This window comes from Mastacembelus armatus, chromosome 15 (assembly GCF_900324485.2).
Source record: "Mastacembelus armatus chromosome 15, fMasArm1.2, whole genome shotgun sequence".
Classification (NCBI taxonomy): Eukaryota; Metazoa; Chordata; class Actinopteri; order Synbranchiformes; family Mastacembelidae; genus Mastacembelus; species Mastacembelus armatus.
Window position 1 is genome coordinate 16,963,295 of NC_046647.1, and position 14,804 is coordinate 16,978,098.

The 14,804-nt window shown below is 40.4% G+C and overlaps 3 protein-coding genes across 3 annotated transcripts; 2 read left to right on the forward strand and 1 right to left on the reverse strand.

Annotated features, from left to right (window-relative positions):
• Window positions 1-5,907: 5,907 nt before the first annotated feature.
• Window positions 5,908-7,734, forward strand: LOC113132008 (DNA damage-inducible transcript 4 protein-like). The gene is made up of 3 exons (XM_026309804.1): window positions 5,908-6,009; window positions 6,266-6,590; window positions 6,859-7,734. Exons 1-3 carry the CDS (start codon window positions 5,908-5,910, stop codon window positions 7,371-7,373), a joined length of 942 nt encoding a protein of 313 aa, XP_026165589.1. The 3' UTR covers window positions 7,374-7,734.
• Window positions 7,735-7,896: 162 nt separating this feature from the next.
• Window positions 7,897-12,042, reverse strand: dnajb12a (DnaJ heat shock protein family (Hsp40) member B12a). Its single transcript, XM_026309935.1, has 9 exons — window positions 11,883-12,042; window positions 11,369-11,540; window positions 10,827-10,972; window positions 10,541-10,711; window positions 10,229-10,308; window positions 10,032-10,141; window positions 9,764-9,936; window positions 9,382-9,524; window positions 7,897-8,863 (listed from the first exon to the last, which is right to left on the reverse strand). The coding sequence occupies exons 1-8, from the start codon at window positions 12,013-12,015 to the stop codon at window positions 9,403-9,405; spliced, it is 1,107 nt and encodes a 368-aa protein (XP_026165720.1). The 5' UTR covers window positions 12,016-12,042; the 3' UTR covers window positions 7,897-8,863; window positions 9,382-9,402.
• Window positions 12,043-12,104: 62 nt separating this feature from the next.
• Window positions 12,105-14,521, forward strand: trmt2b (tRNA methyltransferase 2B). The gene is made up of 2 exons (XM_026309552.1): window positions 12,105-13,060; window positions 13,501-14,521. The coding sequence occupies exons 1-2, from the start codon at window positions 12,188-12,190 to the stop codon at window positions 14,119-14,121; spliced, it is 1,494 nt and encodes a 497-aa protein (XP_026165337.1). The 5' UTR covers window positions 12,105-12,187; the 3' UTR covers window positions 14,122-14,521.
• The last annotated feature ends 283 nt before the right edge of the window (window positions 14,522-14,804 follow it).

Consider the following 14,804-nt stretch of genomic DNA (forward strand, 5'->3'; position numbering starts at 1 on the left):
TTACTGGTGCATCAGTGTAGTGATAATCTACATTGATGCACCAGTAAAATCACTCTTTTGTAGAGTTAGAGTTTATACCTCGATATGTGCTGAAGTTACTCGAGTAAATGTACTTAGTTACTATAAAACACTAGAAAATAGTGGAAAATGTCCATCATTTCTTAAATCCAAGGTGATGCAATTAAATTGTTTGACCAATAGCACAAAACAAACATATTTTAATGTACAGAGCAGAAACTGAAGCTGGAACTACATCATGTTTGGAATTTTATTGCAAGAAGATTGAAAAGTATTTATCTGTTCATTTTTCTGAACATCAACCAGGTAATTGACTGACTAGATTAACTTCACTCTGACTAAAAAAAAAAAACTTCTAGTAGACTGGTGACACAAATGTTTATCTAATATTCTGTTCTGTATGTCACAGTCTTAGTTCAAGTCCTGTGATTTTCCTAACTAACTTTTCTGTATTTTTTTCCCCCTTGTGGAGTCTCCATATATCCCTGGACTTTCCCTCTGAGAATAACCTGCACACCTGCCTCTTATTTCCTCATTACTCAGTCCTGGCTTCCACACCCACCACACCTGTTACCACTTCCCTAATCAGCTCCCCAGCATCTATACTCCTGTTTTCACTTGTCTTTCATGTTTTTCAGCCACAGCATCTAGCCATATCTTCTTGTGTAATCTCTTTCCGGATTTACTTATTTGGTTAGGTCTTTGTTAGTATTTTCTTTTCACCCAAATACAGGCAGGGAACCAACGAGTTGAGACTAGATGGTCTGGTGAATTTATTAATCAGCAAGAGGAAAGGACAACGTGCATTAAACAGAAACACAAGGTGAACACTTATGTAAACACTAACCAGAATAAGATGAGTCCTCTTGAAACTAATCAGAGCTAATAACAGTAACAATGGAAACACAAAGGAGAGGAACAAAAATTAAGAAACACTTCAAAATAAAAGTGTGACTGTAGAGTATCCTGCCGCACAATCCATCTCTTAAAATGACAGACAATATAAATGTAAACAAACATACAGTCTGTAGTAGTATCCACAGGAAAGTGTTTACATGTGAAAGGCTGATTGTCATGGCTGCCATCAATGATGATGAACACCACCCATGGCCTCACCCACAACACATTAGACAGCAGACTGTTTTTTACTGGCACCAACGATGTGTCTTCCTCTCAAAAAAGAGAAATCACGCTCTAACAACTTCATAAATAATTAAAAGCTTTATATTTCGTTTTGGCAGTACTATGCTGACCTCTGCTGGACAACACTAAAATCAAAATTTTTGTCATTAAATTAATTTGTCATTAAACATGTTTTCGTTTTGTTTTTTATGTTTAATTACTCAGTAAAAACTACATAACTTACATAAAAAACAAATAGATATAACCGTGTATTGTTTTTTGCTTTACTTTAGTTGGATTTGTTTTAGTTAAAAATTCTAAATATCAGAGCAGATATTATTAGTATTACACCATTTCTCCATACAACATGCAGCATTTTCTTTTGTCTGTTAGCCAAAAGCTTTGATAAACCTCCACATCTTTACAGTCCTAACACACACTTGAGCAATGGAGTTAATTACCAGAAAAATGTCACACAAGTGGGCATTTGGCTACTTGTTAATACTGCAAGTGTGGATAATGAGATAAACCCACAGTCTCAGCTAATGCAGGAACTGGGAGCCTGCCAGTCTCTCTGTTTACCAAAGCAACAATATACAGCAGCTGAGAGGTAGATGACCAGAAACATTTTGATTGACAGTCTTGAGTGCCCACCCCTGTCTTTGATTGGTTAGAAAGGCGAGGCTTGCTTTAAAATCTTAGAAAGGAATATGTTTTGTACTCCCGCCAGGGTTTTCAATGAGTTTGGTCACAGACACCTCTGACAGCATCTCTAGAGGTCTTATCATGAAGTTGTTTGATGACTGGAAGCAGCTGCTGTTTTTCAATGAAAAATAGTTTAAAGTGGATGGTAAGAGCTGATACAGCTGGAAAAATGAGGTGTATGCTATCACTCTGTCTCAGTATTGGACTGGTTCAGCTACATTACAAAGAGGAGGTGTGTGGATCTGGATTAAGTTGTTGTTCTGTTCTGTTCAGACTGCACACAGATAATGGCAGCATTTCCTGATACATTGCTCTGAAGTACACCCTTCGCATTGTGCCACAGATACAGTATCTGACTGTTATCTACCTTGTCTGCTGTATCTCTCCATACTGCAGCCTCAGCTAGTCTGCAGAGAAACACATTGAATGACAGCTTGTAATTGCAATGCTGGATTAAGTGAAGCTATCTTTATTTTATCACTTCAGAGGATGCTACAGAAATTAAAATGTGATATAATCAGTGTCTGAAAGCAACAGAGCATGTCTTAATTGTCATGCATTGATACAGTTAGCAAGTGCACTCGTTTTTGTCTGTACCTGCTGCAGTCACTTTGAATCATTCTCAGAGAGCACGAGTCAAATGAAACAAAACGGCAGGATGGTTAACATGGAGGCAAATATTTGGGGAAAAGCTTGGACCTGCAGCACTGGAAGTCAGGTAGAGGCCTGGTCATGAACCCACAGACAAGTGTGATGTGATAGTCACAGAGCTGGGATCCAGAGAGATGTGGGCAGAATATGACACTCCAACGTTTGTGTCGACTGAATCCAGTAAAGGAAAAAACGGCTGGGTAATCCTAGAGTCGCAGAGCCATCGGGGGTTTCAGGTAATCTCCTTAAGAATGGTGGGAAAGTACACTTCCCTGTCAATCATGTATATGTTGTTTTCCCATGTCTGACACTGTGAAGCAAAGGCAGGGAATATAATTAGCATAATGGGAATGGTGGCAGGACCAAGACATGTAAAGCTCTTTAACAAAACACACAGACATCAAGAATAGATGTCTGTATCTATGGTCCACTTACAGAGTGTAAATCCACTGTGAACATTTGCTGAAATTAGAAGCTAAATTTTTATATCTATCGTGATTAATTTACTTACAATTCTACATTTCATAAAAATTATCAAACCTCAAAAATATTATCTTCATAAAAATGCTACAATCAATTTGGGGCCCATTACCTCTGCAATGTCTGGATGGAAGCTATCCAGGTTAATATGCAGAAGGATTTGGGATGCAACAAGCAGCCAGAACAGCTCACCATGTCTTGGTTATTTCAAAACCCAAATTGAATTGAAAACACAAAAAGCACATCATTGGCACCATTGCTAAATAATACACATAGTTCTAAAATGAGAAGAAGCTTCGCTCACGATAACAGTACTTATGAATAATGATCAGGATCCTTTTCTCTGCCTGACATCATATGGCCACAGTTCATCAGATATGCACTGATTTTCTTACTGCTGCACTTTTTTAACTTAGCAGTGCAGCTTGTCTGTCTAATGACATTGAGTCAATACCAACAGTAAGGTTCCTTCACAGGCATACACTGAAAACTGCATACGTTTTAAGGGTATTGGGTATTTTATGTCATCTTGGTAGTGCATGGTAATACATTTTACTGGGGGACACAAATTTGCATTCAGTGGTCAGAGTGTGTGGCTGACAGAAACAAAGCACATTAAACAGCTTTAATAATAATAGTTATACAACTACAAATAAGAACTGCATATAAAATTTAAGTACAGTATATGATTGTCCTAAAATGCACTTTCATATATGTAATGTTATTGTGAAGCTTGTTTAATTGTGTTTACAGATTTTATGTAAGCTGTACTGAACTCTCGCTAACTTTCTTTAAATGAAGTCAAACTATTAAAGTTATGTCTTTTTAAAAACACAATCATCTCCACAATGTCACTCTCGAGTTTTCATGCACTCATCTGACCAGTGTGACCTAATTTTTGCAATATAAAATTAGTGGTAAATGTTTGGTAAATGTTGCTTTACTGGGCTGTTTCAGTTTAACTACACTTCATAAAATAAAAATCTTTGCTAATGAAGTCATTTTTTTGTGACTGCCCATATTCCCCACAGACTTTATTTCTAATTCAAGTTCAGATAAAAAGAAGAGTCTTACTTTCTATTAAGGAAATATAAAGTGTTGGCTATTTGGAATTGGAGTGTAAAGTGTTAATGATAAAGAAGACCTTGTCTCAGCAAAACTTGCCAAACATCACAATTTTCACTACCCCCCTTGAGATTGCAGGTCTGTTTCTGCTTCCTTCAGCAATAAATCAAAGCCTAAATGCAACGCTATCCCAGCTCTGACTTCAGGTGACGCAGGCAGATGACGCCAAACAGAAAGTCCTGTACTCAGAGCCAAAAGGTTACCAGATAAACACTGGGCTCAGGGGCTGCATGCTGGAAAATGTACCCTTTCATATACAATAACACTTATTTTGTTGGAATCATGGTGTCAAAGTGGCCAACACCACCTTGGTTTTCATGTAAAGTTAAAAAAAAAAAACATGACGCATTTAAAACCATAATGCTGTAACTTAAACAAATGATTTCAGCCCTCTCAATCTGAAATTGACCATGCTCCTAACTACAGCCTGGCAAACACAACCCAGGGACCTTTTTACCCCCAGAATATTCAACAGGGTCTGGGGAACAATGTGGTGTCTGAGCTAATTCAGGTGTAAATATATTGCATTCTCCACTTAAGTGCCTCATAATTGCTCTGGTTATTTTCACATTGGTTTCTAAAACAAATAGTTCTTTAAAGTGGATGTGAACTGCTCCTCAGATTAAAGCAAGTTCTTCCAGAAAAAAAAAAAAAAAATCCATTCTTAACAACCTATTTTCTAGTAGATTTATTATACATGAGATACATAGCCAGAGGCTGGCTGGCCTAACAGCTCTCTCAGGTCTGTTTGAATTGTAAAACACTTTTCCTGTCACACTTTATTTCCTTTTTTTCCATGACATGGCACAAATACAGTTTCAGCCTTAAACAGTGTAGTTTAGAAGCTCCAGCTTTGTTAAATGACAACAGAGACACATTAAAGATGTCTGAAATAAGTAAAACAAAAACAGCTGTGACCGTGTAGGACTGCGTGTTCTGTTGCACATTTAATCCAAAACAGTATGTGCACTGTGGCCTGGAGAGGATTACATGTAAACACACTGGCTAAAGCTACTTCTATTTATCTAAAGGTAATGCAGTGACGCCATCAGCCGGGAAAGCCACGTATTGCACAATCCCTGACACACATCCTGAAAAGAAAAACACTTTTACCAGCACAAACCAGTTTTGTTAATTACATGTGGAAAGTTAGAGCACGTAGGCTTTAGTGGTTTGACCAGAAACAATTAAATAAATATCAATATACCTACACCATGTCTGCCAAGCTGTCAAGCTTAAAATGCAAAGAAATATAAAATGCTATATAATATATATATAATCAAATATATAAAATGCTATAAAATTTAATTTGAAATATTTTAGAAATGCGAGAAACACGCAGTGGTATCTTAAATATGTGGAGGAAAAAACACACCAGCTCATGACGAGACGATGATGTTTAATATCGATCCTGTAGTGGAGGCTTGTTTGGGGGGTGGGAGAAGAGTTTGACTCTGAAAGTGGGACATTCAGGATACTTCTCCAAATCCATGCAAACCAGATTCTGTGATAATAATAAAACTGATGTTAAAATTATTAAAAACATCCCAAATTCTCGAAAACACACACTTAGCAGCCTTTTAACAAAGAAGTCTTGAACTTTATTCAAAGGGGGAAGACAGTATATATGATAACATATGTGATAACAGGTAATTATGTATGATCTCAATATCATTAAATCCGCTGTATGTGGAGCTCAGTTATGTGTGGCTTGTTGGTCTCTGCTAAGATAGTGAGCAGACACTTTGTAAACATTTATGAAGTGGATCCTGCTCAGGATGCTTCCAGGATTCATGGTCAGCATTCATGAATAACGAGGCCTACGTGCGCTGCGTGCCTGCCAGTCCCGCCTCTGACAGAATCCTCCAAACGTCTTTCAACATGTATTTGCCTCTAGAAAACCCGAGGGTGTGTATCTTTGTTATTGTTTTGTGCCGTTTTGTGCTGGGCTGTGTACTGACTGGCCTCTCGCTTTGGCAGGGAAATGTCATATTTCATGGTTAAAGTGTCTGAGAGAGACATAAAGTTGGGTGCAGGTTTGGGTGGGGGTCGGGCGCCTGCAGGGTTGGGGGTTGTGGCCTTTGACTCATCAAAGGACCACAGGCGTTACCAGGCAGGGTAGGACGTTGAGGACGTGAGCTGACACCTCATTGGTTAAAAAAAGATAAGGGGCGGGGCGTCCAGGCTCGGCTATTTAACGCTTTGTCCCATTGTTGGGAGTTGTGTTTTCCAGCTGGTCTGGCACAGGAGCAGGGGGGACCCACTGTTTGAGGACACCATTACATTTTTTTTCTACAACCGGATCCTTTTTTTGTTCGTAAAGATGCCTCTTTCTTACAATCATTCTCTGGACGGCAGTTTTCCTCCTTCTCCAGCGGAGGACAGGGCTTCAAAGCGGCTGTCCTGGAGCACCCTGCTGCAGAGACTGACTGAGCTGAAGGGAATGAATCCCAGGGCCGCAGCAGAACAATGCTGCAGGAGTGAAACCGGTGAGTTCTTTTGCCTGCTTTTGTCTGAGGAGGACCAGTTGTCTTTGTGTTGATGCACATAGTCACCAGGAAGAATTTTAGTTCATGTTTTTTTTTTTTTTTTCAGTTGTTTTGGGAAAAACAAAGTAAATTAATTGACAAAGAGGTTTAGAGAGATAGAGGCTTTTACTAGTGATCTGTGTTTTATTTATTTACTCAGTAAAGGGTGAACTACACTGTTCTCTCAGACAAGATTTTAACCTCTACAATTTTGTCTTCTTTGTTTTAGGATCTGTGGCAGACATGTCCCTGTCAGAGTCAGACAGCGATTTCTTTTGTTATCCCCTGGAGGAGACCTTAGCCACAGAAGTTGCAGAAACCATCACACAAAGTCTCAACAAAGCATCTCACACCTTGGGCTGCTCCAAACTCATCTTACCTGACTGTCTACTACACCATATCAGCCAGGAGCTGCTCCACCTGGCTGCCTGTGAGCCTTGCGGGCTCAGAGGAGCACTTATCGACCTGTGTGTAGACAGGGGGGACCAGGACTCCTTATGCACTGTGGACCAAATAGCCGTGGACGCCACCCTGGTTCCGACCTTTCATGTGACCCTGGTGCTGAGGCTTGAGTGCGGTGGACTCTGGCCTAAAGTTCAGAAACTCTTTAAAAGTAACCCATCCCCACAGACTTCAGCGACATCCATTAGACACCAAAACTCTCTGAGGCTGAGTAGAAGCTTCAGGGCGGTCAAGAGGAAACTGTATTGTTCAGGGGAGCTGCTGATAGAGGAGTGCTCCTGAAGAAGACCTCCTCTGAACTCATGTGTACTGTGAAAAGAGGCTGCTGGGTTAAGGACAGTATTATGTCACTTTAGCATATATGTCAAATGGAAATGACAAGATATTCTCCGCTGGTATATTACATGTGTATTCAAGGTTTCCCTGGAAACAACTGATGTCCCATGGCAGCTACTCACCTGGCTCCAGGTGCCTCAGCAGTGAAGACTCATGTTTGAACATGAGTCAGGTTCTTTCCTGTGAATGTAAAGTCACACACCCTCAAGGGAATGGCTTATGTTAAATGTTATAGTTAAATGTGAGCCCCTGAAACTTGGGTTTTTGTAACACTTTACACATGAAGAAATAAATTATTTTTCTTACATTTTTGTGAATTTCCTTCTAACTTTATAGTAATACAACATAATTACAATAGTATACTGTTGTATTAAAACCAGGAACATACTTTTCCATTTCAAATAAACATAAACTTACAGTATGGCAACATCAAACAGTGACTTTGGAACATTAAAACAAGTAAACAAAATGTTTTTCCTAAACTTTAATATTCTTTATTTTCCAAGAGCTTTCTGGCCTCACCATCACCCACAATTTATTTTAACGTCTTCCAACTGTGAGAAACTCCTTAATTTCCTCTGCATTTCACTGAGGGAAAACAGTATCCATTCAAAGGGCACTAAAAACCAACGTATTTAATATGCATACTGTGCATACAGCATGTGGCAGTTTGTTGTTCCACTGCGAGCAGGCTATAGACTCAGAAGTATTCTCAGAAGTAGTATATAGTATGGGTTTGAGGTACACAGACCAACTTGTAGAAGTACATAGGAGTGCAAGAGAGTGTGGCTCCTTAACACAAAATATGCACTCAATCATTGGACAAATTTAATTCAAAGAAACCTTTATACAATTTTAGCTTGTTAATTTAATAAATATGTTTTACTTTTATTTGTACAGTCATTTTCAATACTTATGATTCAACAGTCTACAAGCAAATCCACATCATAATATTATGGTACATGACATTAACTCCAATAAACCCTGCATTGTTAAAAGTGAAATGAATATTTACATTGGTAAGAACTATAAAAATGATGCACTTTCCGTGTGAGTGGCTCAGACGTGTCTATGAGAAGGTTATGAGGCTTCTCAAAATGTTTAAGAAAAACAAAAAGATTGGGACAGTGGAAGCTAATCTTAGCAGCTTTGTTACAATTCAAACACATAATTACGCTCTTTTACTTTCGACTGTGATGCACAGCGGACTCTCAACATTCTGAAGACACTAGAGTAAGAAAACGTCAGCAGTCAACTCAAATCTGGCAGTTCTACAGGAAGTCAACCTACACCAAGTTGCAGATAGGTTCCCTGATGAGGTCTGCTGCCCTCTCCATGTAAGGCATTTTTGATTCTCTTGGTTTGCTGCAGAAATATGTTCCAATGTGAGTGGGCTCCAACCGATTTCTTCAAATTAGATTCAAGTACCGATGAACCTATGGGGGAAAAAATATAAGACTCACTGAAAGTTATGTAGCTGTCACTTTACGTAGGATGAACTTTTGATTACTACATTTTATTTTGTACAGCCAAAATAAAATCCATACAAACTTTAACACCAATCAATCATTTGTTGCCATTACTAATGTAATCAAGACATCAGATGTAAGCGAGACCCATTTTAAAAACACTTGGTGCAGTAACACTGACACCTGAGAAAACACAGCTGACTCTTGAATATCAGGTGTCAACTACACAGCCATGCATCTGTAAGTTAACAGATAAAAATAAGGCTCACTAAATGCCCTCTGTAATGGATGCAAATGAACAGCAAAGGCAGCCTGGAAGGTTAGACATAACTCCCCCCCCCCCCAAAAAAAACCTCAACATGAATAATGTGTGTTCTGTGTTGATAGTGGGATTAAAAAAAAAAAAACTTAAGTCTGGGCAGTTCCCATACCATATACCATATCACTTACACTGCGTTATCACTGTAATGTTAGTGGAAACTTACCCATGTGTGTGCAAGTGGTTTCTAGCCATCCAAAATAACTTGTATCTCAGATAGTCTGGAGCAGCTGGGGGTCCCCATTCTCTGTGCCCTTTGGTACAAATCAGAATCCCCAAAATAACGAGCACGATACAGTAAACCTTCCTCTGTAGGTACATGAGAAGGAATATATCAGTCAACTACTATAAACATAAAATCATACAAGTGTTAAAGCACTTATTTGCAAGCTATTGTAAGGAGCTAAAAATGTGTGACTACATTTCAAGAAGAAGAAAGTAAGAACATGCAAAAACTGAAGTCTTATCTCAACATTGTAAAAATGTGATGTGACTTGTTCATTATTTTGAGTTAGTCATTTTTATATCCAGCACTGCTGTAAACTTACTCTGCTGCTTCTCCTTCCAACAGTTGTTTCTGAGGTTGGAGATGTAGTCGTCTTCTACACTTCTCTCAACATTCTTCAGGTTATTCCCAGTATATTCTTCATTGAAACGGTCTCCAACATAAAAAGGCACCTTCAGGCTTGACGTATGCCTTTTGTGAATATGTCCAGCTGATCTGATGTTTACAAAATATATCAACAGAGTCAGACAGATATGGAGACATTTTCACATAACATTAGAAAGCTCTTTAGAAAGCTTTTAACCACTTACGCGCGATAGCTAAGGCTGTAGGGAGGCTGGGTGACCATCATCTGGCTGAGTGCAGAAACAATGATGAGGATTAAGATGGGCATCAGCTGGACAAACAAAGCCAGACCTCCCTGTCCAGAGAGAAAGAAAAATGGAATTTCTGTCTATTGCATATTCAATTTGTAATAAAGCTGAAGTGTGATTGAAGCATGGCTTACATCTCTCTGTTGTTCTCGTCGTTCTTGTCTATTATGATGTGCAAAGTGCATTCTTCCATTTCTGTAAACATGTACATTACCTACAAAGAATTTAAGTAAATAAAGGTTACTGTGGCAGGAGGACTGCAATATATACAATGCCCTCTTACTGAGGTAACACTCGGGTTATGTAAAACAGTAAAGATTACTGGCTCGCTCTCATATCCAGTGGGTTACTCAAGTGTGTCAACATGTTACTTCAATGTGAAAACCAAAATGCTCTTAGGCCTTGATAGCAGTGTACCAAAGTACAACAGTATTCTGACTGCTTACTTGACGGGAAGCCTCCACCAAAGAACATGTTGAAGAGGTCCTCAGGTGAGATGTCTGCTTCGAAATCACGATGGTGTCTGTGTCTGCTTGGGTGTGATCGCTCCTCTCCATACTGATCATACTGCCTTCGTTTCTCAGCATTACTCAGTACAGCATAAGCATTACCAATAGCTGAAAAACACACACACATACACACAAAAAATAAAAAAAACTCAAAATACACTTTGTAAGCCTACACTGAAACATGTCCTCCATAGGACATCTGAGGAGATGACTTTCAGTTTACCTTTAAACGCCTCTGTGGCACCGGGTGCGTGATTTTTATCTGGGTGAAATTTCAGAGCCAGCTTTCTGTAAGCCTTTTTAAGATCTTCCTCAGAGGCGGTCTTTTCAACCCCCAGAATTTGGTAGTAATCTTTACAGCTCTTAATCCTGCAGTGAATGAACAACAGCCACCAAAGATAAAGTGCAGATTGTGAAGAAGAAGAAGAAAAAAAGCAGTGGTAACACAACACATGAAACAGATAGATCTCCTAAGATATTAATGTGACACCTAATGCTGGTAAATGTAATCACGCAGACTGACTCAAAAAGAAAAAGACTGATCATTTTGTGCACTTGACGTGCCACTTCCTAAATACTGTTACTTCACTGAAGGCAAATTTATATTGAATTTAAAAGGTTTGATAACCCCCACCATAAAAATATACACTCAACAATCATTTGTATTTATTATCTATGATGGATTTTCCTATTATAGGCAGAAGTAAAATGAACTTGCTGACTGCTGCAGCTGAAACTAAAGAACAGATCTAAATGAGCACCGACCTTTTGACAGCATCTAGCTGCTCTGTGGTGTACGATTTGGCCGTGTCTGCGGCCCCCTGTGCGGACGTCTCCTCTGCGGGATTGCGGTGCCTCATCCTGGGGCCCTCTCCGTTCACGGGAGTGCCATTCTCATCTGGAGGCTTTCCATTCTGCGCTAACGACTCCAATAAATCTGGAAACCAAGAAAGCGGAGACACTTTAGTCAACGAAGAGAACTGCGTCTGCGTTTCCCGATTAGCTATTTATGTCGCTAGCACGGAGCGCTAATGATTAGCATTGTAGCGGCCACCGAGGGTAGCTGCGAATAAGCAAGCACCAACTTTGGACGATAAATAATCAAATAAATCTCGGAAATTGCTGTCAGGGGCGGAAAAACTACAAATACCAGTATCAGCTAGGAGCAGCTGGTGTAACGGTGAGGCGGCTATGCTAAAGTTAGCTGCTTCGGCTTCACAGCAACGGCCTGATAGTCCCCCCCAAAAAATCGCAGCTAAAACACGTTTACTCGACGTACTTTTAGCCTGATCTGTCGGAAACAGACGCTGTGCCTTCTCCAGAAACCTCCTGGCTTTGTCCGGCTGGTTGTTGCTGACCGCATTTAGGGCTATTTTAATGCACCGCTCAGCTTCGTCCTTGTTTGAATCCATCGCGACACAGCGGAAATGTTTACTTGCCCCTGGACGCAGACTGATGACGTTAGGATCGTCTCTGGCTCGTGATTAATACGCCATAACAGACGAATTGAACATTCAGCATGTGCTTCATTAACGCCAAACATTCATTTTACCTGCAGTAGCAACAGCATCTACTTCTTCCAGAATGGCTTTGGCAGCTACGTGCAGCAGGTCGGGCCTATTTTCCAAACGCAAGACTTTTGATTCTATGAGTAAAACCTGTCTGTTGTTTTCGTCTAATCACACTAACGTTACTTTAGCCGATCGTTGGAAACCACCATCAAACACATGGTGGAGAAAAGGTACCAAGAAATATCCCAGAACTGATCATGTGTCCTGGGAGGAAAGGTTGGCGGATGTGGTCACCCCTCTGTGGAGGCTGAGTTATGATGAGCAGCTTGAGCTCAAGCAAAAGCATCAGGAAAGGATACTGTCTCAGCTCTGTGGACATCTTTCAGGTGCCTTCCAATCCCAGCCCTCATCACCTGTCTTGAATAACCTCAGTTTCCCTGTCCTGCCTATTCTGCCATCACCAGTTAGGGACGGCTACCGCAACAAGTCTATGTTTTCTGTCAATAGAGGAATCGATGGGAATCCTAAAACAGTCGGATTATATGTGGGCACAGGCAGGGAGGGAAAAATTGTCTGTGTTAATGCAGACCACCTGCTGAACATGCCCGAGAAGCACAAACTGGTAGCCAGATGCTACCAGGACTTCATCCGCCTCTCTTCCCTGGAGCCGTGCCTGCTGTTCCATACTGGGGGTCACTGGAGAGAGGTCACAGTGAGGACTAACACAGAGGGCCACACCATGGCTGTAGTGTACTTTCATCCACAGACGCTCACTCCAGAAGAGGTGGCAGTCCATAAGGCTGAACTGTTGGATTATTTTACATGTGGTCCTGGATCAGTCTGTCAGCTGGACTCGCTGTACTTCCAGGAGAGCACCATGACTCGCTGCACTCATGAGGAATCCCCCTACCAGCTCCTGTATGGTCAGCCACACATGTACGAGGAGGTAATATACACACTCGGGGTACTCTGAGGTACCTCACACAACATGCACACCACCTGAAAACAGCCAAGCATCGCACTTCAATCTTTTGTCTGAATGCAGCCGAACATGTTGAGGTACTCGTTTTGATTTTTTAAAAAGATGGTGATACTTTTATTTTGTTGTTTAATTTAATTCTTGCATTAAGCAACATCATTTTGGAGAAAGATAGTAACATTTTTGTGCCCAAATTAGCTGATTATTATGAGTGATAGTATTAATGGTACAAAATGACCTCTACTTTTAAAGTTGGTATGAAGTTTGACATGACTAATACATTGGTTGATTGGTGGACCATCCCTATAAATATTGAATTTGTGATGAAAATAGAGGAGAGCAGGCAACACAAAACCTACGTATGACTGTATGATCCCCATTTTCCTGTGCTCTTTTGTCATTTACAGGTGCTGGGCTTCAAGTTCCGCATATCTGCTGATGCCTTTTTCCAGGTGAACCAGGCAGCTGCTGAGGTGCTCTATGGTACAGTGAGGCACCTGTGCGCCCCAAGCACTGAGGAAGGTGGAGGAAGAACAAAAGTTGGTGGCACTCTTCTAGATGTGTGCTGTGGAACAGGTGTCATCGGCATTACTGTTTCCTCCAGAGTGGACAGAGTTATAGGTATAGAGCTCATAGAGCAGGCAGTGGACGATGCTAGATACAATGCAGCTGTCAACAATGTACTAAACTGTGAGTTTATGTCTGGGAAAGCTGAAGTGGTGCTTCCTGGCTTTATATCTCAGTTGAGCTACACAAGTAGAGGCCTTACAGCTGTGGTAAACCCTGCACGAGCTGGCCTGCACCACAGAGTTGTCCAGGCGTTACGAAACCAAACTTCTATCCGCCGACTGGTTTATGTTTCCTGTAAACCAGATGGAGAAGCTATGAGAAACTTCATTGAGCTTTGCTGTGAACCCGACCAGCAGAAAAAACTCATAGGAGAGGCGTTTTCTCCATCTCTGGCTGTGCCTGTGGACATGTTCCCACACACTCCTCACTGTGAATTGGTGCTGCTTTTTGAGAGGTAGCAAATATTCCTTGATCGAAGCTGAACTTTAACCCTTCACCAGGAATGCTGGTTTCTGCCAAAGGCTAACAGGGAGACGAATAATCATGTATGCTAAATTAGATGGACATGTTTGAAACCAACCACAATAGGAAACAACAAATCATTATTTTAATAATTTATTAAACTGTTATTCTTTTGTGATTCAATATTTGGTCTGTTACTCACACACCTTATTATATAAACATTAGCTTCTCATAATGTGTCCAACTCAAGTTGTATAGCTTGTTTGCCTGCCCTGCAGTAACTGTGTTTGTGCAGCAGAGGGTGTTGTTGCAATTTCTTTGGCTTCATCCTCTGGAAACGTATTTAAAACAGCTATCGCACAGTCATTTCAGTTCACTAGAGGTCATAACGTGATGAGTGTACAGGATGCGTACCCACCGTTTATCTTAGGTCATACATTGCAACAACAAGAAGGTAGCCTTGGATTGCAGATAATGTGGTCATCCTGTTCCTAGGTTAGCAGTTCGATGGGGAAATTAACTTTTATTTTTACTCCCACAGCACTGCCAGTTCCTTGGGTCATAAATTGCAGTGTCATATTTTATTCCCTTCTAAATTGTTCGATAAATATAATGATTACATCATAGCTGCATATTTTCATACGAATTCACTATTTTTCTGTAAGTTTGTTAAAATCTT

Bases quoted from the DNA above. Each gene is read 5' to 3' on its own strand.
- trmt2b (XM_026309552.1), top strand. From the start codon at position 12,188: ATGGCTTTGGCAGCTACGTGCAGCAGGTCGGGCCTATTTTCCAAACGC. The intron at 13,061-13,500 runs GTAATATACACA...TGTCATTTACAG, and splicing joins AGCCACACATGTACGAGGAG to GTGCTGGGCTTCAAGTTCCG.
- LOC113132008 (XM_026309804.1), top strand. From the start codon at position 5,908: ATGAATAACGAGGCCTACGTGCGCTGCGTGCCTGCCAGTCCCGCCTCT. The intron at 6,010-6,265 runs GTGTGTATCTTT...GGTTAAAAAAAG, and splicing joins TGCCTCTAGAAAACCCGAGG to ATAAGGGGCGGGGCGTCCAG. The intron at 6,591-6,858 runs GTGAGTTCTTTT...TCTTTGTTTTAG, and splicing joins ATGCTGCAGGAGTGAAACCG to GATCTGTGGCAGACATGTCC.
- dnajb12a (XM_026309935.1), bottom strand. From the start codon at position 12,015: ATGGATTCAAACAAGGACGAAGCTGAGCGGTGCATTAAAATAGCCCTA. The intron at 10,142-10,228 runs GTAAGCCATGCT...CTCTCTGGACAG, and splicing joins GACGAGAACAACAGAGAGAT to GGAGGTCTGGCTTTGTTTGT. The intron at 9,525-9,763 runs GTAAGTTTACAG...ATGTACCTACAG, and splicing joins TTGGAAGGAGAAGCAGCAGA to AGGAAGGTTTACTGTATCGT.